Source organism: Cupressus sempervirens, chromosome 10 (assembly GCF_028749045.1).
Source record: "Cupressus sempervirens isolate cs-2001-9-10 chromosome 10, ASM2874904v1, whole genome shotgun sequence".
In the NCBI taxonomy this organism is placed as follows: domain Eukaryota; kingdom Viridiplantae; phylum Streptophyta; class Pinopsida; order Cupressales; family Cupressaceae; genus Cupressus; species Cupressus sempervirens.
In genome coordinates this window covers 252085853-252107992 of record NC_143127.1, presented here as the reverse complement: position 1 = coordinate 252107992, position 22140 = coordinate 252085853, and the positions used below count along the sequence as shown (strand labels likewise).

General features: G+C 33.6%; 1 protein-coding gene across 1 annotated transcript; it reads right to left on the bottom strand.

Annotated features, from left to right (window-relative positions):
• Window positions 1-413: 413 nt before the first annotated feature.
• LHCA4 (light-harvesting chlorophyll-protein complex I subunit A4) lies at window positions 414-3411 on the bottom strand. Its single transcript, XM_089803215.1, has 3 exons — window positions 3158-3411; window positions 1022-1437; window positions 414-625 (listed from the first exon to the last, which is right to left on the bottom strand). The coding sequence occupies exons 1-3, from the start codon at window positions 3373-3375 to the stop codon at window positions 489-491; spliced, it is 771 nt and encodes a 256-aa protein (XP_089659341.1). The 5' UTR covers window positions 3376-3411; the 3' UTR covers window positions 414-488.
• Between the last annotated feature and the right edge of the window lie 18729 nt (window positions 3412-22140).

The following is a 22140-nucleotide window of genomic DNA, read 5'->3' as shown; positions in this document are numbered from 1 at the left end:
TTTTATTACATACTCAAGAGTTCATCAATTTTGACATATCTCAATACTTTATTTGGGGCTTATTTTCTTTTTGGTATGTTCCATCATAGCTTATTCTTACTAGTAGTTCTTCTTGTACCTCATTTTCAATGGATACAAGTAAATGTAAAAAGATAATAGATATAGAACTTTTTTTTATAAGTTTAAAACATCGGTTTGACATTATAAATATTCAAAGTATTTTATCCGACTTTTAATAGTTTTTTTCATTCAGTTTTCCTCATGGAGTTTCTTGCAAATTCTCTCTCCATATTAATATAGGTATCATTTTAGGAATCATAAATTATGTTTGCACTAGATAATCACATGAAAAAAAAATACTTTAAAGAAGTTGCTAGGATCAATGTACACAATTTGAATAACACCTTAAACTATTTACCTAACACCAAGTTTCATAGAAAATGAAGAGGTTTGGAATAGTACATTCAATATACATTGTAGCAATGATCTCACTTTCCTTGAAGAGTCTGAATAATGGTGTTGTGCCATGGGTCAGAGAGGTGTTGCAAGAGGTTGTCAAATGGCCCCTTGCCTGTTACATTGTGTTGTACTACAAATCCCAAGAATGCTAACATTGCCAACCTCCCTACAAAATAATCACCAGATAAAGTTAATTCCATTAAGTAAGAACAACTTCTTTTTGGGAAATTGATGTCAATACAATAAATGATTATAATAACTTGCATACACAATTATATACAACAACAATTATTTTAATTCATTATAAAAATGAATAAGTATTAAACAAAAATTCTTAATGGTAGTTTAACTTATGAGACCTTTCCTAGCCAATTTGTAAGTAGAATGATAATAATGTTAGTAATAAAATGACAAAAAACTTGACAATCTTTTGTGTCTTATACCTAATATGTCTAAAATTATTTTTGTATTACATAACTCATGCCTCTAATTAATTGTTTTTGTTAAATGCAAATAATTTCTTGAAACAAAAAGAATGAATGTAAGAAGTTAAAGAGCCTACCATTAGCAAGCTCTTTCTCCTTGGCCTCTAAGCTTGGAGAGAAGTTCAAAGGGTTGAAGATGCCACCAGGATACCCCACATCATTAGGAGGAAGACTGTAGCTCTTAAAGATAGGGTCTTGATTTACACTTCCTGGATATTTTATATCTTGCCATCTCCTAAGCTCCACATAGTGAAACAAAATGAACTCTATCACGAACAAGGTGGAAGAAGAAGCAAAGTACTCCACTTTTCCTGCATCATACCACTTGGGCACATTGAGGATCCCAATGGAAGTGAGCACTTCAGGGATCAACATCCCCGCCACTCCTAGCATTGCCCATCTTCCATTCACTAGCTCTGCTTGCACATACCATTTCAAGCTATTTGGGTCCTCACCTAGTCCCAAGGGGTCAAACCCATTATCTCCAGGCAAACTGCATGCAATGAAGCAAATATATGAGCCATATAGTAAAAAGTACAAGTAAGAATTTTGTATTACATAACAAAGCTGTAATATATCACTAAGATGTCTAGAGATTATATTATGTCTTAAAAATCTATTCTCAAAATGGAAAAGTTACATCTTTATAGGGTTTTTCTAATTGAATTGTATCTTATCACTTAGAATAAAGAAAATCATATGACGTATATATAGTACAAATAAATGATCTTCTAAGATATTCCATTTAATATAACACACAAAAGAAGTGTACCTCAATACTTTCTACATTTAAAACGTTTTTTAATCATTGCATCCTATGATGTTACAATGAAGATGTATAATCACGTGTCAAAATGTCTGATACATATGATTCTTTTTTTGAGCAAACTTTATATAATTGATAAATATTAGTTATATAAAGAATCACCTAGAAAATATTTCATTACAAACATTAAAGAATGTCATTTTCCAAGCCATAGATTGTAAGTTGTTCTTAGCAATGAATTATTAATGTAAGTATGTCGAAGTACGGTTTATATTTTAATCTAGAGTTCCTATAAATAATTAATGTTAGACGATTCGTGCAATAATTTCTTATTAAAAACAAAATTTCAATACAATCAGCTACACTAAGAACAATGCTAATTTTCTAAAATTAAAAAAATATAAATTCGAAGTACTAATTGATTGTGATATTGCTATTAGGATTTAACTGTGTAGTTTTTGAGTTTGACCCATATATCATGAGTAGTGATTCACACATAATCCATCTCTTCTGAGAATAAATGGAACACTTAGCACTCATTGAATCTAGGTGATGCTCATAGAGGTGAAACACTAATTGATTGCTAAATAATGTCTTATTTTCTTCAATTAGAGCCTTATCTTAGATCTAACAAGAAATGATCTAATTAGAACACACTTTGGTGGAAATTGGTACCAAATTCGCTAGTACTCTTTTTGTGGGAGTTAATCTCAAGTATTAGTTTATAAGCATTCTAAGGGTCTTTTGGTGGGATTTAATCTTCAAGTACTAGTTTATAATTGATATAAATGCTTTATTTTGGGAGTTAAACTTTCAAGCTGTCGTAGCCTAAAGGGAGTGCTTTTGTTGGGAATTAATCTTCCAAGCTATCTCAGTCTCTAAAGACCTATTGTGTTCTAAAAATTTGTAGTCTCTAAAGGGATATTCTATTACAAAATTTTGATTCTCTCTTGGCTTTAAAATGCTAATATTTGTATATCAATCTAAAACACCTAAATTTCATATCACAAGTATTCTATAACGTAAAAAATGTTCTTATAAGGGTTTTAGGTTAATCGGTCGAGTTTTGGTGGTGAAGATGATGATACATTTGTCATCTACCGAAATTCAAAAATTTAAATCAAGATAAAGTAGAATATGTACATTCCATTTGTAGAACATTTAGCTATCATCTACAAGAAATACTAGGTAGTCCCATATATCCTAACCCATTAACATATGGAAAAAATAGATCTTCCATATTATATATCCTAAAAAGATTAGATACGTAATTATTTTGATCAAAACCAAAACATCTAACATAAAACTTAAAGATTGATATCTAATTATTTTGATCAAAATCAGAACATCTTACATAGAACTTAGGTTCATCATCCAAGCAAAATGCCAAGGAAAAAAGTATTCATCAAAGGAAACAAAGAGGGAGTGAAGATATGAATGAGTGTACCTGCCATTGAGGTAGCTTGGAGATGCAAGGCCCGGAAGCCACTCTCCCTTCTTTGCCTCCACCTTGAATGAATACTTGCTGGGTGTGGAGGCAGATCCCAGCCGATGGTTTCTGCTGAGGCGAGATGATGATGATGATTGTGAGCCTGCCATAAATCCTGCCTTGGAGATCGATGGGCATGCCACACCCATGGCCGCTTGAGTGGTGAGGGACGCCATTTTCTTCTTCTTCTGCAAATTCTGCTCAACTCTATTGAGCTAATCTCTGCCTCTGCATATTCATGTACATGTGATTGTGCTTAGCTTTGGCGTTCAATTGTGTGGTAGAGATTTCTGGCTTTTTCAACGCTCCAGATTCGATCTCAAATGAATCCGATGGAAACAATATCCTTGGGAGCCAATCACAAAACCTCATCTTATCCCTCTTATCCCATTTCCTTTGTGTCCGGCCTTTTGTCGCCACTTTACATTACTTTACTTTTCGTGTTGTTTTTTTTAATCAAGGGCAAAATTGCTCCCCTTTGTGTGCATGCCTAGCATCTTGACCTTTGAACTTATATCCTTAATTGTTAGCAAACCCATATCCTATATTTGATTCAAAGGCAACGAGCCATTAAGGATGGACACGTAGCAAAGTGTAAGGTATAAGGTGGTTTGTAATTTATGAAATCATTTCATATTTAGTCTTTATGAACTATTTAACTCTATTCTCAATGTGTCATTCACATTTTTTCTTAATAATACAAACTTTTGTGTTCTCTATATTTGATTCAAAGGCAACGAGCCATTAAGGATGGACAAGTAGCAAGGTGTAAGGTGGTTTTTAATTTATGAAATCATTTTATAGCTAGTCTTTATGAACTATTTAACTCTGTTCTCAATGTGTCATTCACATTTTCCCTTAATAATACAAACTTTTGTGTTTTCTATTTTAATATCGCAAGTTGCTCATTATTAGATCTTATTACTTTTGTAAATCTTCTATTGGCAACCATGCTATCGATAAATCGTCCCGCTATATAGGAAAAGTATATGAAAAAACATGATACATACATTCTTTTTTAAGAATGGTCATCTGATGGAAGTCCATGCCATGGACCCAATGATGGTCGTTCTATGTCCTTTCTTGGGTTGTGGGTGTGTTTGACGGATGTTTCATTGAACTGATAGTTGATTTATGCATTTTTTTGTATAAATTATGTAGTCATACAGATGCCAAGTAATAGAGTTATAGTGGATTTATCACTGCAGACTATTTTCGTATGAATTCATACTAGAAAAGAAACCTCATTCAATGCAGTTTCATGGGCCTATTAATGTTACATCAAGTTTGATAACTATTTATGTACCTTCGATTAGCCATTACTGTTACTTCACTATAGAGTTAAACATTTCAAGTGTTTTAATCGTAGTTAGTCGACAAAAAATTTAAATGTATGTTCACATCGTAAGATGGAATCAATAGAACAATTATTTCTTCCTTCGACATATCCTTTATTTCGCACCATTGCCACCTCTTACGGTTTAATGCTCCTTTGATGTAGAGATATAATTACTATTTCTCCTTTGACGTATCGTAGGCCTCGATTGATAGAATTATTATTTGTTCCTTCAACGTATTCTATCGAATGCCTAATCGTGGGTCACATTGTTTATTGTTAAAGGAGCTTGTGGACATGTGAACTATAGGTTTGGCACCATCATGGCCACAAACAATTGAATGTTAACTAAAGGTGCAAAAGCACAAACAATACTATTCCACACTCAAAAAACAAGTAATGGTAATAGAACATGTGAATGACTTTATCACCTTCGTGGCTCCAACAATTTAATTTTAAAACATACTATGAAGAATATAGAACAATAGTTTTTCGCACAATCTGAGGCTTCCATAATATTAATTTAAATGATCCTACGTTCCAACAAACAATATGATTTTTCACATTTCCAAACTTTCATATTTATAATTTTAAGGATCCAACACAACAACAATGAAAAAAGTTTTGCACATTCATGGGCTTCCATTATGGAAAATTTAAATGATCTTGCGTTCCTGCTAACAATATAGTTTCCCACCTTCACATCCTCCAACAATTTCATTTTAAGCATTGGAACCATTGAATAAGCATTGGAATCCGTCATTCAACATTTTGTTGAACCATTAATGAGATTTATTTCGCACATGCGTGTTAGAAACCTCAATCGATAGAAATGTTGTTTCTTTGTTCGATGTTTCATATACTGCTATAGTTACAACGATTACGCTTTATGAGTTGGGATACACTGTAGCGATCACAATATGGTCAAAAGAGATTTTGGGTAGTATATCGCTATAGCATATAATGAACTCTTCTATTGCTATACAGAGAAAGCCTAATCTTGAGATAGTGATGAGCGATGAGGAAAGTATATCGCCATGACATATAGTGATCACTTTTATTGCTATGCGAAGAAACTGCAAAAATAATATAGAGATGAATGATAAAGGAGGCTTATAATTATAACATAAAACAATCATCAACAAATGAAAAAAAAAAAAAACCATTACAATGCTGAGCGATAGAGATGTATCAGTATAAGTCATGGTGACGAGTGTTTTCTATGATCGAAAAAGAGGAGATATCGAAAACGCATAAAAATTTCATCCATATTTTCATTATGTAATCCAATACATTTATACTATGTGTTGAATTTTTTTGGGCAGCTTCAGTTTTATCGCAAACACATTAAATTTTCATCCATAATTGGATATTGTTATCAGGCAATTAGGTTAGGGTTAGTATCTTGATGAGTGTTTTTGGTCATTATGAGTATTATCAAAATTGCATTATAGTTTCATCCATATTTCGATATTGTTAATGAGTCATAATATAAAAAATGCATTATAGTTTCATCCATATTTTCATTACGTAATCCGATACATTTATACGAATAATAGTTTCATCTTGTTGGTGTTTTAAAACTACAGGTTCCAACAACCAGTACTAGGATACAAAAGATAAATAAAAGCCTAAGGATTAGCTAGTTCCCATACTTGACAATAAATTATCTTGGATCTATACCGACTTCAACAAAGCACACAAGGGCTTTCTACTCTTTAGGCTCTGCAGGGCCAAGGTGGGTGCACCTAGGGATTATATAGCTTATTCTTTGATTCTCCTCTTTAATGTATACTCATTGGTAGTTTTCTTTGTTGAAGTTGATGAAAGATCAACCCCATAGCTCCCAATAATCACCTGGATGCAAACACTTGTCACAGAAAGAGAGAAGAAAAAACTATGAAGGAAGGAATTGCCAGATCCATAGATGAGACATTCTTGATGAGCAAAAAAGAGATTGCTATTAGCAAAAGTGAATGAATAAAATTACAAAGAGATCAATCCTTATAAAAGGAGATCAAAACCCTAATAAGATAAAACCTAGGTTGCATGATAATAATTAATAAAAAGATTAATTATTATATGCCTAAAGTTTAGCTTAAGTAAGCTAGAGATAATAAGTGACTTAATAATTAAATCAAAATCATTTAATTAATAAGAAAATATCTTATTACTCTAACGCCCCCCCTTAAGATAAACTTAGGGAGTAGCTAAAAACCTAAAAACTACTGCTAAAAGAAAATTGGGTCCCAACAACAAGGCCTAATGAGGTACCCAAGCACAACCAAATCTCTGTAAAGAGAAGAAATAGAGAAAACCACATGGGAAAAACCCTACTCCAAAAGGAGATTTAAAGAATTCTCTAGAAGATAGGAACAAAAGATGATCACGAAGAACACCACTGAAGCATGAAGCTGCAAAACACTGCCAAACTATTCATCTGAAGAACCTCCATTGTATAGAACATAACTAGGTAGAAAAGACTAAGTCTGAAGGGCTAATCAATCAAAGATGGAAGGTATCTTCATGACCTCCAAAAATAAGAATGAAAGAATGCTTATATGGTAAATGATCCATCTCATCGAAATGCATAGGTATCCAGCCACTGTAATCGCTTAGTACATAGGATCAAATACTGAATACACAACTCACTCCATCAAACCAAGAAAGAAATAGAATCAACATAACCCCCCTATAATGCTGAGAGGTAAGACATAAACATTGAAACTAAATGAAATATCTCTTGTAGAAATAAGAACCATGAACATCGAGAGTGCAAAAGAAGTACAAACACCTATAATGACATGTTTCATCGACACATCATGAGGCTAATGCCGTGGAAGGAACACTCACTCGACAAAAGAAAATGGCAAATATGGCCAATGTAAAACCCCCCAAGGCACTTTATAATGTAGTGCGATTACAACAAAACAAAAAGATGTGCAATATCCCAAAATGCAATAGAGTGATACTTTATTTTAGTGCGTTTGCAAAAATACTACAAAAGGATGTCAAAAAAGATCAAAAGAGACATAAGGCTGATATACTAAATAGTACAACACATAATGCATCATCTGAAGCAACAAAATCGATCCTCAAACTTGAAACAACCAAGATATCCACCAAAATGCAAAAATGTAAAGACTGAATATAATATTCTTGGAAAAGAATTTGGAAAAACAACCAGCAACATTGGAAAGAGCTCGAAAAGACCTTTCCAACGATATAAAGAATTCCCAAATCAATAATCAAATGCTCAAGATATGTCTCCTAGAGTGCAAACCATAATTTCTAACTTTGACTGCATAAATAGGAAACCAAACAACATCAAAAGTCCAAATAACCTACACCATCTTGACGGGCTTGGAAAGAGCTTTTTGATGATATAATATTTGTCAAAAAATACCTTCGTATGACAAAGATACGATCAAAAAACTGCATACAAATTTTTAGGACAAAACAAATGAAAGAAGAGATGGCTTGAGGGCCATCAAATTTTAGCTCCAAAATTGCTGACATCACACCTGTGGCTATCAGACCTGCTACGTCAGTACTTGGACTAACATGTGTCAGTACCTTGCTAACATATGCGTCCTTTAATGGTGTAAGCATCACATGATTAAAAAAAAGAAGCATGCAAGTGCTTTTTGAATTTTTTTTTTTTTTTTTTTGGAAAAAACATACCTTTCTTTTTTTTAATAAAGGCTTTCTTCCTTTCTTCCTTTTTTTTTAATAAAAAAAAAATTGTTGCCGTGTGAAGCATGCCCAAATCTAGGAGCAATTTTTTTGCCTCAAATTTCAATTGTGTCCAAATTTGACAAATTTTATATGGAAATAGGGGTTTTTGGGTGCAAGGAATCTAACAGAGAGGTCTGTTTGGGCTCAAAATACACCAAAAAAAATGACCTTCCCCCATATCAAATACAAAATAACTCTGAAAACTGAAACCCTCTGAAATAAAAAAAGCACAGATTTGAAAGCCAAGAAAAATCTCTCATAAACTAAATAGGGACATGAAGATTTGGAGCTCTGATACCATATTGAAGTTGATGAAAGATCAAACCCATAGCTCCCAAGAATCACTTGCATGTAAACACCTATCACAGAAAGAGAGAAGAAAAAGCTCTGGAGGTAGGAATTGCCAGAACCATGGACGAGGCATTCTTGATGAGAAAAACAGAGATTGCTATTATAAAAAGTGAATGAATAAAATTACAAAGAGATCAATCCTTATAAAAGGAGATCAAAACCCTAACAGGATAAAACCTAGGTTGCATGATAATAATTAATAAAATAATTAATTATTATATGCCTAAAGTTAGCCTAAGTAAACTAGAGATAATAAGTGACTTAATAATTAAATCATAATGATTTAATTAGTAAGGAGATATCTTATTACTCTAACATTCTTCTTATATTTATCTCTTATAGAAGAAACATGGTCAACAATTTTCTTGAATATGTAATTAATTCCTTGATCCACAATAACCATCTATAACTCAGAGGAAAACTATTAAAAATAAGTAAGTGACCAATGATATAGCTCCTTATAAAAAAAATGAAAAATTGATTTTGATTTATTGGTGTAGGAGCACCAAGGTCAAATCCAAGAGGCAAGAAGAGCAATGGGATCACTAATGGGTCCCTAGGAGGTGTTGAAGATAAATGGCCTTCAAGGGTCATTAAAACATGTAATAATACTTATCATGGTCTTGAAATATTATGTTGATCATCTATTGATCATTTTGTTAAAAAATCATAAATGTAAGCCTTAAAGGCAATATTAAGTCTAGAAGGTACCTAGGGGTCACTAGGAATGGATTTGGATTGATCCTAGGTTAGGGATTGATAGAAATGACCTATAAAGGCCTTACAATATGTAATAAGGCTATCAAAGCCTCTAAAAGATGTCAAAGGCACTAAAAGTGCAATATTTTGTAACATTGCCAACATTGGCAATATAAGCCAATGGGCTTAAGAAGGCTTAGTTGGGAGTTAGTAGAGTTAAGAAGCTATGAAAGGTTGTATTTAAACCTTTTTAGAGTCTGTAGATTAGTTTAGAAAGGCCAAGTTGTCAATTTGACAACTTTGTTGTCAACTTGACAACATTGTTTCATATGTTTTGTTAGTGAACAATCAGTTATGACTATTGTAGGCAATTAAGAAGCAGTTGGTGGGTCTTTAGAGGAGTTTGGGGTCTATTTCAAAGGCATCCATGTGAGTGGACAGAAGGGAGATCATCATTGGTATGTAATGGCACGAATTTGAAGCAGTTTTTGATCAATAACAATCCAATTCTTTGCAACTTGTAGTTCATTGTCCCATGAATACAATGGAAACAATAGTAGATTTAAATGATTTAATACCTTTGATCTTGTCTTGGTATTGATATTGAGACATTGTCATAGCATTGGTTTTATTTGGTTATGCAAGCACTTCATAGTTTTGTTGTTTGAAGATCGGGCAAATCATTTTTACCAGTGACTATGACTAGTTGAGGGTATAGACAACAATCCTATTGTATTCTTCAAATATGTGAAGGCACTCCCACCTCTATACTAACTTTGGTTTGGTGGGAGATGCCTATAATGTATTTTATGTGATTTATTTTGTTTCAAGTGCAAGGAAGGGAGCCATTTAGTGAGAAGAAATAGTGATAGGCCTGGAAACATCTAGTAAGGGACACTTAAATTGACACCAAACATTGCTAGGAGTTGTACGATGAAGGGAGAATGTAAATGAAAATTGGAATGATATATTGGGATACATTGTGTGGTGATAGAACTAGTATTGAAGTTGTGGTCAACAGGGAAGGGTGTATTCTCTAAAACCCTAGGTTAATGAACATACAAACAAGGGTTATTTGTTTTGGGAGTATGGTGAATGATGAAATTTTGAAAGTTTGAAAATATTTTGTCTAAGAAGGTCTATGAAGACTATTTAATACTTGGGAGTCTTGGAAGTATGGGAGTATAGGAGTTCCTTCTTTGGTGAGGGCTATTTAAGCCTAGTTGAAGGGGTAGATTGTGAAGGAAGTGTTCACCAATCAAGGGCTGAAAGAACGAGATTAACAGGGATTCAATAAATTCAAAAAGGGTATCTAAAAGTGTCAAAAAATTTATATGTTGTTTGGGAAGTTTGGGAACAATTTTCTGATTATAGTATTGGAAGAGCAACTAGGCAGGCCTAAAAGGGCTATGATAGTAGAATGGTGAAAGATGAGTTGTTGGAAGTTGGTGAAGAGTTGGAACATGGTAGATAGGCCATGATAAGATGATCCAAGGTGCTAGGATTAGTGAGAGAAGCCTGATTTAGATTTTGGTATGGTGGAGGTGCTAGGTACACTAGGTGATCTAGGAGGAAATTGATGTAATAAGAGATTGTGGCAATGAGGAAGGGAGTGAATTCATAAGAATGATGTGTGGAATTAATTTACAAAGTCAGAGAACTCCATTTGATCCTTGAGTAGGACTGATTCCTTGAGTTGATTCCAAGTTATATTGTTGAATCCTCAAGTTGAGTTAGCCTAGTTGAGGTGAGATTGGAGGGCTTTGCATCATTTATATGTGTATTGTGTAACCAAATGACTGCATCAATTTGCATCACAATTTATGATCAGTGCCTTATCCATTGCTATACATAGTCACATCAGTAAATAATTGCCCTATTTAATTGACTTACAATTAAATTCATCAACTGTTAAACATAAACTCCATTCTTATGACATCCCTCTCATATGCCTAGGAACCCTATAAATTCATGGAAGAACTTACTTAATTCTTTGAATTAACAACAACAATGAACCAATATACAACCTATCCCAATTGTATTAAATTGCAAGAACTTTGTGCATTCAATCCCAAAATAACAAGCATATAAAGATGGAGACAAAACTCAAAGACATAGATATTCAAAACGTCCACTTTGTATTCACATTCCTTGAAATTGATACATCACTGATGTAAAAATCAAGATCTAACTCAAGGTATGAAAAACTCTATCATTCAAGATTCATTGTATTCTTAGATTGCAAATTTGAAATACATACAATTGACACCAAAATTGGACCAACTGTAATTTCTAAAATGCTATAGGACTCAACCTCTCCTCTAGCCTTGGAAACTCACTTATATAGTGTGAATTGCAACAAGCCTCAGTCCCAGAGGGAAATGATAGCTGTCCTTAGAACAAAAGACTTACAATAGGACACAAACTATCATTGTCACAAAGATGTAGGAGAAGGGACAAAAATTGGTGGTTATTTGTCTTTGTAACAAAATGGCTTCTTCATTAGTTGTCTTGTGGTGGGGCCAACTCTATTGTAGCATTTTCTTGTAAATCCACTACATCTGATGATTTGTCTTGTTCCATCTGTTGTTCTCCACACTATGGGATCACTTGGCTTTCATGTGCTGTATCAGGCTCTGATATCTGGATAATTATTACAATTGGTTTATCATTTGCCAGATCATTAATTTGAGTGGTCATGTCCACCATTGCAGTTTGTTGCTCCTTTTCTTTGTCTTCTATTTGAATTGCTTTGTCAATACTTTCTTCTTCAACTACCATTTGTAATAATTGAGTTGCTAAAGAATAATTTTCCATCCACTTCTCAAAAAGTGTGTCATCTAGCTAGTTGAAGCTTAATATTTCTTGCTCTCTTTTCAAGATATCTTTTCCTAGTTTCTTTGCTTCAACAAAATCTTGTTTGAAAGAATCAAATAATATTTGCACTTATACAACTTCCTTAGTAGTTCTTGCAAACCTAATGTAGTTCTCTTTATTTACTACTTTATTTAGCCTAATACTCATTAATTCCTTCAACTCATTGGCCCATTCTTCTTTATCTTTTATTTTACCTATGCCTTTGAGTGCATGGGGAAAGAGATCAAAATTCTTACTGAGGTACCTAGAGAAACATTGATTCAATCTTCTCTACAATATGTTCCTCTTATAATCAAAACTTAGGAGATCATTGGCCCAATTAAAGGTTTTTTCTATTTAATTGTTAGAGTGATCAATACCTGAGAAAAATAGGCATGTGAGAGCATCATCCCTACTAATCCACTTATTCAAAACTAGCCTCAGGATGGCTTCACTATTATTTAAAATATTCCATATCTCTACTAGCCTTGAAAATTCCAAATATAAAAGAGGCCAACCTACCTTGCCTGCTAGATACAAAATTGTATCTATGATCCTGTCCTCATGTTGGATGCCTAGTTCAACGTATAGTGACCATATCTTAGCTTTCTCCTCATTTAGCTCATCAACAATGTAGAGTTCTAGCTATTGAGGAGTGCTTGGAATTTACACAATGGGAATGGTATTGAAAGGTGGCACAGGGGAGGGGGAGCGACAATTATGAGTTGGCTAGATCATCTTCCTGCTTTACCTTTTCAATATTTTTCCATGTTTGTAATTTTATTCATCAACTGGTAAATTTTTCTGCCCCTCTCATCATAGGCTTCCAATACTTTTTCAAATTTCTCATTTAACTCTTAGAACTTATTCTTATGCTTAGAAACAACCAGAACCCCAAAATCTGCTACTTCCTTATTCATTAAGGAAACATTTTCATTGTGCACTTCCTCTACTGTATAGACCATGAGATTACATGTATGCTTAGAATTTGAGACTTCCTGAATTCTTCCCTTGTCTCTCTTCTAGATGGACCACATGACTAAGGATTTATGGTCATCACTATATTTTACCCCTTTATGGGCTTGCACCACCTCCTCCTCAGTTATGAACTTGGTCTCTTTCTCCTTTCCACTGCATCAAAAATCATTGCATTGGCAATGTCCCATTTAGGCTCTATGATGACTCCCAAGTCTTTCAACGATTTCCTTCCCCCCACAGGGGTTATTTGGCTGAATTCCTCCATGAGGTTAGCCTTAACCTCCTCGTAAATCTCAAAATCTTGCCTAGTAGGTCACTTTGTCTTCATTTGTTTGCATTTAGCCTCAAAATTTTCTATTTTTTCCTCCACAAAAATAGGATGAATGCTGTAGATTTTCACAAAATCTTCATCCTCCAAAAACTTCCTTGTTGCTTTCTCTACAACAAGATCAATTTCTTTCCCTCTAAAATCCTCTACAATGAGGGCTAGTGATGACATGTGAGGCTCTATAGGTGCTCCTTCTTTTACCTTTGTTGTAGTTATCGCAATATCCCCTTGACCTCCTATTTTTTTCAATTTCTCTCTCAAAAAATCTTCATCATCTATGCAAATGGGGGTTTGTGAGGGGGAATAATCCTCAACTCTTGAAGAAGATCCTTGCTCTAATTTCTGTTTTTTAGCAGCAGGTGTTGTAGGAGGACTCTTTGAGAGCCACCTCTTGTATAAGGGCACATGTTGTACATTTAAATTTGTTGCCACAACATACCCTACTTTTATTTGCAATGTATATTGACCAAGGCTTATGATGACACTGCTTGCCAATCTTTTCTCTATTTGAATAGCATGGTTTAGATAATCTCGAATCAAAATCACTTTCTTTTCACTTACGGTTTGCATGAACCCAACAAAATTGTTCATTAGTTTATTTATTTTATCTCCCCAATATTTTATATCAGCCAAGGGATCATACTTTCTATCTAATGTGTTGCTGAATTTAAGAACTCTACTATAAACTTTCCAATTTTCTTTCCTAACTTTCTATTATTGCAATGAAAATTCATTTCTAATTATATCTTCAAGAAAGTAGATAAAATGTTCATAACATTTAGCCTTAGTTTTGTCCTTGAACATATAATAAAATCTATTAGGGTCAATAAAATGTGGGTGGGATTGGGCCATTTGAGATCTCTCCAAAATTTACCCAAATGCTTCCACCCCCTTTGGTAATTACAAAATGATGGATTATAGTAAAATTGGGGAAAATTATACCTCTTGATCTGCCAACCATCTCTTTTTCCTTTAGTCCTCCTATTTGCCATAAAAACTCCACAATTCCAATCCTTAAGTGGCACTTGATAAGGAAGGACATGGGGTTCCCTTGGAAACCATATATTCTAAAAATAGTGGACACAAAATATGGGATGATGTCTCCCCAATTGTTGCTCACTTTTAGTCCCTTGGCATGATCCTTGGGTCTGATCAATTCAAGAAAGGGCTAGGGTATCCTGGAGTTGTTTCCAATTAGTAAAATCCTCAACCTTGAAGCAAAGTATCGGTCAAACCTTACAAAACTAGCATCAGTGACCTCCTAGTTCATATCAACATTCTAGAGCTGGACTGGTAATTTTTCTCCATCTTTTTTTCCAAATCCAACTTCATCTCCTTAGAGAAAAAGGAAACACCTTTTCTTAAGCATATATACATCAACATAGAATACTAGCATAAAGGATTTTCAACTTTGGCTTTGTTGATACCAATTAGTCCATTGTGGATTTCTTCTACTAAATATGAGGCAAAATAAAAAATGTAGCTCATACAATACTACAGGGTTTGAGCAATAATGAAGACTAGGGATCCTTGGATATGATCTTGTTCATCCATCCTAAAAATTTTGCAGAGAGAAAAATACAGTGCCTGTGCCCTCAAGTTAAAATACTTCTTTAGTAATGGCTTCGGGTATTGGCTGTTACTAGTGACAGGTGACCTATCTTCACAAGATGCTCTTGTAATAGCCCTATCCTCAAATATACCCTCTAAGTATCATACCTCGCTTGTACGTCATCTAGATCAATTTGCTCATGAAAAGCATGGTTAGGGTTCAACATGAAGACCTCCCTAATTACCTCAGGTGTGAATCTAAAGAGATTATCTCCCACATGATTTTTTACTACTCTTAGCACAGGGTCATACCTTTTGGCTATCATTGTCAATAGATCAACGTCGAAAAAGATGATAGGGACAATCAGTTTTCCAATGTCAAATTGCTAGATATTGCTTAAAGGAGCATCATGCTTCTTTTCAGAAAACTATTTCTTGAATAATTCCAAACCCCTTGTATGTGTGTCAGCATCTGTTAGCCAATTGGCCTTATCATTGAAACAATCACCAACTAGTAACCTAGGGTTTTTTGGGACTGAATCTTTTCCCTTTGCCACTTCATTAGTGGACAAGGGTAATTGCTCCAAAACATTGTCATGCACATTCCTGTGTTGATAATCTACTTTCCTAGAAAAATATCGTCATGGAGGCATCTTGAAAAAATCTAACACATTTCAGAAAGTAATCTCTCAAACAATTGGAGTATATCTACACTTACCAACAAATCTTCTTACTTCATTGAAAAATTTTGTTTGCAACAATTCACTGCTTAAGAAAAATCATAATTTGAGCTTTGCTTCTTTTTGCACTTTGAATACTTTTTCACCTAGTACTCGATAATGAGTTGAAATGTAAGTTTTATGCAAATTATGTTCCCACGAATTTACATTGATCAACATTAATGTCCTAACAACTAGATTTTTTGATGCGTCAAAATTTTGAAATCTAGCTGTCGATCTAGTCATGATCAGATGGTCATGTTCTAAACTCTTATGACTGCATAACCTTTTGGTAAGTTGGACACATCTCATGGTCCCACATGGAAACTTGTCAACATGTTGTATTTTCATACTTTTCAAATACCTTGCATCTTGGATATGTAAAAATACAAGAGCCCTTGATCTATATTCTAATCATTGGGAAATCTTTCTTCTCTCCACACATTCTAGGGACCCACAAGGACAAGTGTCAATCTATCATGTTTTAAAACTTTTATATTCTGTGAGAAAATTCATTATACAACTATACGACAACCCTTGATTACGATCTTGATCAACTACCAAAAAAAAGGATGCTCTCTGGCTTTAGGACCAATCTGGATATGACAACTAGCACTTTAGCACAAACATTTCAAAGTAATACTTTACAACTCCCACCAGGACATGCGTCAATAAGTCACATCTTCACATTTTTTATACAACGTGCAACTTTACTTTATGAAGATGCGACAATAATTGATCTAGAAGATGTTCAATGGTTGGCATGAACCAAAGATCTCTTGCAGTTTCGCTAGCCCCATTGGACAAGTGTCATCTGATCACTTTATCACTTTGGTTAGGCCCTCTACATCTTCAAAATGTGAGAAAGCGACATCGGTTTAGAAAATAATTCATCCAAAGGTCTTTTTAAAATAAAGAAAAACATCACATGGGAAAACCAAGAAATCGACTTGGGTTAAACAGAGTTATGCACTTGGGGAAAAATTGAATTTTGCAAAAATTTCAAAGGGTCACGTGAAAACCGTATGATAGGAAGATCCCAATTTTTGAAGGGTTTTAGAACTTTATTTAAAACCTTCCCACACATATTTGAAAATGTGAACAATACTAACTAATTTTTTAGAAACCATAGTACATAAAACATTAAGGCAAAGTTATTAGAGGTTTTCTAGGGCATGGTTAATCAAAAGACATACAACCCTAATTTCAAAAGGATAATTGGAACTTTACAACATATTTTAAAGGATTTTACCATGTGAAAAACTAGGCCAACACATCCAAACCTTGCCTTGACTTCTCTGTATATTTCTTTGACACCGCACCTCACTTGAACCATCAAATAAGCATTGAAATCCATCATTAGACATTTTGTTTAACCCTTAATGAGATTTATTTTGCATAGGCACATTGGGAAGCTCAATCGATAGAAATGTTGTTTCTTCGTTTGATGTTTCATATACCACTATAACTACAATGATTAGGCTTCATGAGTCAGGATACACTATAGCGACCATAGTATGGTCAAAAGAGATTTTGGGTACTATATTGCTATAGAATATAGCAAACTCTTATATCGCTTTATGAACAAGGCCTAATCTTGACATAGTGATGAGCAATGAGGAACATATATCACCATGACATATATTGATCCCTTTTATCACTATGCGAAGAAACTACAAAAAACAATATAGTGATGAACAATAAAGGACACTTATCGCTATAACATATGGCAATCATCAGCAAATAGAAAACAAAGATAATCATTACACCAATGAGATAAGGATGTTGTATCACTATAAGTCATGGCGATGCATTTTTTTGGTGATCGAAAAGGAGGAGCACTACGTCATTTGGGTCAAATTGTGACGACAGTGTAATTTGTGGTCATTTTCATGTTTCTTTTTGCAAATTTCCTAGACATCGTGACAATACTGATGTTGGTGTCATAATTGTGATGAAATCGAGAATATAAAAAAGAAAAAGAAAACATGACATAAATCATTTGCCATTTGTTTTGATTGTTGAAAGCTGCATGCATAAGAGGGTGGAAAGCTCCGAATGCAAGGGGAGAGCTATGAATGTTACCATGCCCTTGTCATTGGTGTATTTCATTGCTATGATCTCTTCATTTTGTTGTCATGCCCTTTCTCTGTGATTTTGTTACTATGTATCTTTGCATTTTGTTGTCATGCCCTTGATCTGCAATTTGGTTGTCATGCCCTTGTGATCTCTTCATTTCTTTGATGTGCCCTTATTCTATGATTTTATTGCCATGCCCTTGTTCTATGATTTTTTAGCCATGCCATACCCTTGTGATGTAATTTCATTTCTGTGTTGTGCCCTTGCTCCACGATTTCGTTGCCGTGCCCTAGCTCTGCAATTTTTTTCAAGGGAGCTATGTAAATGTTCATTTCTTTTCATACTAAATATGTATCTCTTTATATTTACTTCTAAAAATGTATATTTAGAGATCTTTTAAAAGGTGCTTATTACATCTTAGCACAACAGAAAAATTGGTCCAGCTACATACATATTCCAGAAACTCGTGCTACGTGAGTTACCTCAAGATCCTCCACAAAAATAATGCTGACCATAAAAAATGGGTAGAGTTCACAAGAAATTTTATGAAAACATATCATAGCATATATTTTTAGAAAGAAAATAGCCATAGCCTAGTTAAATGGGTCTAGTTGTTGATTACAAATTCCTGTAGAATTGTCATTAGATTAGGTATAATAAAATGAACAATCAACTGTTCCCAACTAGCAGGATCAAATACAATTTTCCAAGGTGATAAAATTGCATATGCAAGGACTTGAAGAATAACTTCAGTGAAGATTTGAGTATAAGGAGTTGAAGAAGCAAGTTCTTCTTCTGTGTAAATGCCATAATCATGAGGCTCATTCCCTTGTAGAAGCCTCTGCCACAATGAAATTACCTGTAAACCATGCATAGGATGTTGAAGTGGGTCCCAACCTTGAAACACTCTTATAAGCATTTGATACTTGGGATCATTGTAGGGAGACTGTGCCAATACTTGAAATACTCTTATAAGCATTTGATATTTGGACTATAAATTCTCAAAGACACTTGCAAGTGATTCCAATGTCATAGTACCTACTACAATACTCTCCTGGATTCTATCTAGTGGCTTCCATAATATCCTCTATGTTATCTAGTTCTTGTTTCTATCGTATAGTCTCTTTCTAAAGCCACTCCTTCTCCTTCTCTTTCTAAAGCTGCTCCTTCTCCTTCACTCACATGCCTTAAATTTTGATTATCAAAATTTTGAATATTTGCCTCTACCTTATCTACAATCAACTTCACATTGTGCTATAACTCTGGCATAGGTGTTTGATCAGCTATAGCTTGCATTTCAGCATTCAAGTTTTCAAGATTAGTCAACACCCTCACTTGCACAGCTCTGATGTCAAGCACTTTCTGTATTGTTTCAACACCATGTTCTTTCTTCTGAGCTAATAGCTCTTCAGGTACATTTTCTTATAAAAATTTAATTTTGTTGAACAATTGTAAACTCTTACAAAGTGCATTGTTGTTTTCATATATGTATGTATACATGTATATGTATATGTATATGTATGTATGTATGCATGTATATATGCATGTATGTATATAGAGTGATCTTGTGGATTGTGGATTATGGATATAAATAAAAAATAAAAGAAAACATGACATTAATCATTCCTAATTTGTTTGATTGATTATGGAGAGCTATGCGTAAAAGAGAGTGGAGAGCTTCGAACGAGGGTGGAGAGCTCTCAACATTGGTGGAGATTAGTGGAGATCTAGGATTTTGTTATCGTTCGCTTATGATCGCTGCATTTTGTTGTTATGCCATGCCCTTGTGATCTCCATGCCCTTTCTTTAGATTTTTCTTCAGGGGGAGAAGAGGTACCTATGTAAATGTTATTATTTTTCCTTCTAAACATATATCTCTTGTTCATATATCATAGCTTTGGTCAGGTTCAAGGATAACTGATTATGATGATCGTATGCATATGTGCATGTATGTATGTATATCAGCTCACTATGTGAACTACTTTATATACATACACACACACACTTGCATAGTACTTATGCTAAATTAAATTAATCATTCATGTCTTGAATTGACACAAGAAATTATCCCTGCATTTAATCAAAATTATTCATACCAAACTAAGTATGTAGAAATTTGTACTTACAGATTATATTATCTCTTGGTGATTGAATAAAGATCTCATACATAATATTGTCCATGTAATGATCAGATGCATTCAAATTAATCCATAAAAGGATTGATAAGATTATCCATTTATGTTACTTCATACTTGTTTTATTGAACGTTTTGTTTAACATAATCAATAATACTAGAATTATACCACAACAAATAGTACTTTTGTTTATTTTATTTAATCATATACATTTAAGACTATTATTTTTCTTGAAATTAGACTATATATTTGTTTTCACTAAAAAAAAAAATGAATATCTGATATTTATCTTTTTTAAATTCAAGATCTTCATATTTGTTATCACTAAAACACAAATATAGAACATTTAGGTGTATTTTTCTTCATAATAGTCCATCCACTAAAAATCAAAATCAATGTTCAAATTTCAAAGGCCAAAGGTTTTGAACATGAAACTAGTGATTCAAAAATGTTGGTTCATCAATTTGAAAGTACACTTCAATGGTTCAAGTTTGACAATTCCATGTAGCCCATACCATTTCAGAAGACCAAGTCCAATGATTTGTATCTAGCAATTTGATGATATCAAAATTCAATATTGAGGAGGATATATACGCATCACATACAAATCATCCCATATCCATAAACAACATCTAATCTTCTATAAGTCTCTCTCCTCTAAAGACCCAATACATGGAGCCATTATCATCATGAGTAGACTCACTCTACTCAGATGAATTCAATCAAAATTATTCATATCAAACTAAGTATGCCAAAATCTGTACTTACAAATTATATTATCTCTTGGTGATTAAGTAAAGATCAAACACAATTTTCCAAGGTGATAAAATTGCATATGCATATGTATGTATGTATGTATGCATATATATGTGTATATGTATGTATGTATATATATCTCTGCATCTTGTTGTCATGCCCCTGTGATCTCTATATATGTATGTATGTATATACACACACACACACAGACATAGACACACACACACAAATATATATATATATATATATATATATATATATATATATATATATATATATATGCATATGTATATATATGTAAATATATATAAATACATATACACACATATGTGTGTCTATGTGTGTATCTATGTATATAAATAGAGAGATCTTTGTATACATACATAATTACATACATAGACACACAAATACGTGGGGAAATATAAAGAGATACATGTTTACAAGGAAAAGAAAAGAAAATTTACATAAGTACCTCTTCTCCCCTTGAAGAAAATCATTGAGCACTACTACATTTGGGCCTAAATACACCACAAATTATACTTCTGTTGCAAATTTCCATCATAATTTGACCCCAAATGTTGTAGTACAAAGGGCACATAGATCATAAGTGCATGACATGGAAAAAAGAATGGTAGAGAAAGGGCATGAAGATCACAAGGGAACAAAAATGAAATGTAGAGATCACAATGGCATGACAATGAAATGCAACGGTCACAAGGCCACAACAAAAAAATTGTAGATCTCCACCGATCTCCACCAAGGGCACAATAATGAAATACATAGATAATAAGGGCACAAAAATGAAATGAAATGATCACAACGGAACATAAATGAAATCTCCACCAATGTTTAGAGCTCTCCACCCTCGTTCAGAGCTCTCCACCCTCTTTTGTGCACAACTCTCCACAATCAAAACAAATGGGGAATGATTTATTCCATGTTTTTTTTTGTTTATATCTAAAATCAACTTCACATTGTGTTGCAACTCTGGCATAGGTGTTTGATTCTTGATAGCTTTCATTTCAGAATTTCAACATTCAATTTTTCAAGTTTCCTCTTCATTCTATAGTCCTTTCCACCCTAAAAACCACTTTGTTACTTCATTAAAATCAAAGTTTGAACAAAGAAAATGATACAAAACCTTCTGACACTTGAAAAAAAATATTGCCTCTAACATTGCAACCATATGATAAATGGGAATAGTACATGCCTAAGCCATAGCCCAATTACATTGGTTTAGTTGATGATTAGTTGGGTTGATTACAAAATCCTATAGAACTGTCATCAAATTAGGTACGATAAAATGAACAATCAATTGTTCCCAGCTAGTAGGACCAAATACAATTTTCCAAGTGATAAAATTGCATATGCAAATGCATCACTTGCATGCTGGGCATGAAGTGCATTCCCCAATT

Coding starts and splice junctions, on each gene's coding strand:
- LHCA4 (XM_089803215.1), bottom strand. CDS start 3,375: ATGGCGTCCCTCACCACTCAAGCGGCCATGGGTGTGGCATGCCCATCG. Junction 1,438..3,157: donor CCAAGCTACCTCAATGGCAG/GTACACTCATTC, acceptor CATTGCATGCAG/TTTGCCTGGAGATAATGGGT. Junction 626..1,021: donor GGAGAAAGAGCTTGCTAATG/GTAGGCTCTTTA, acceptor ATTATTTTGTAG/GGAGGTTGGCAATGTTAGCA.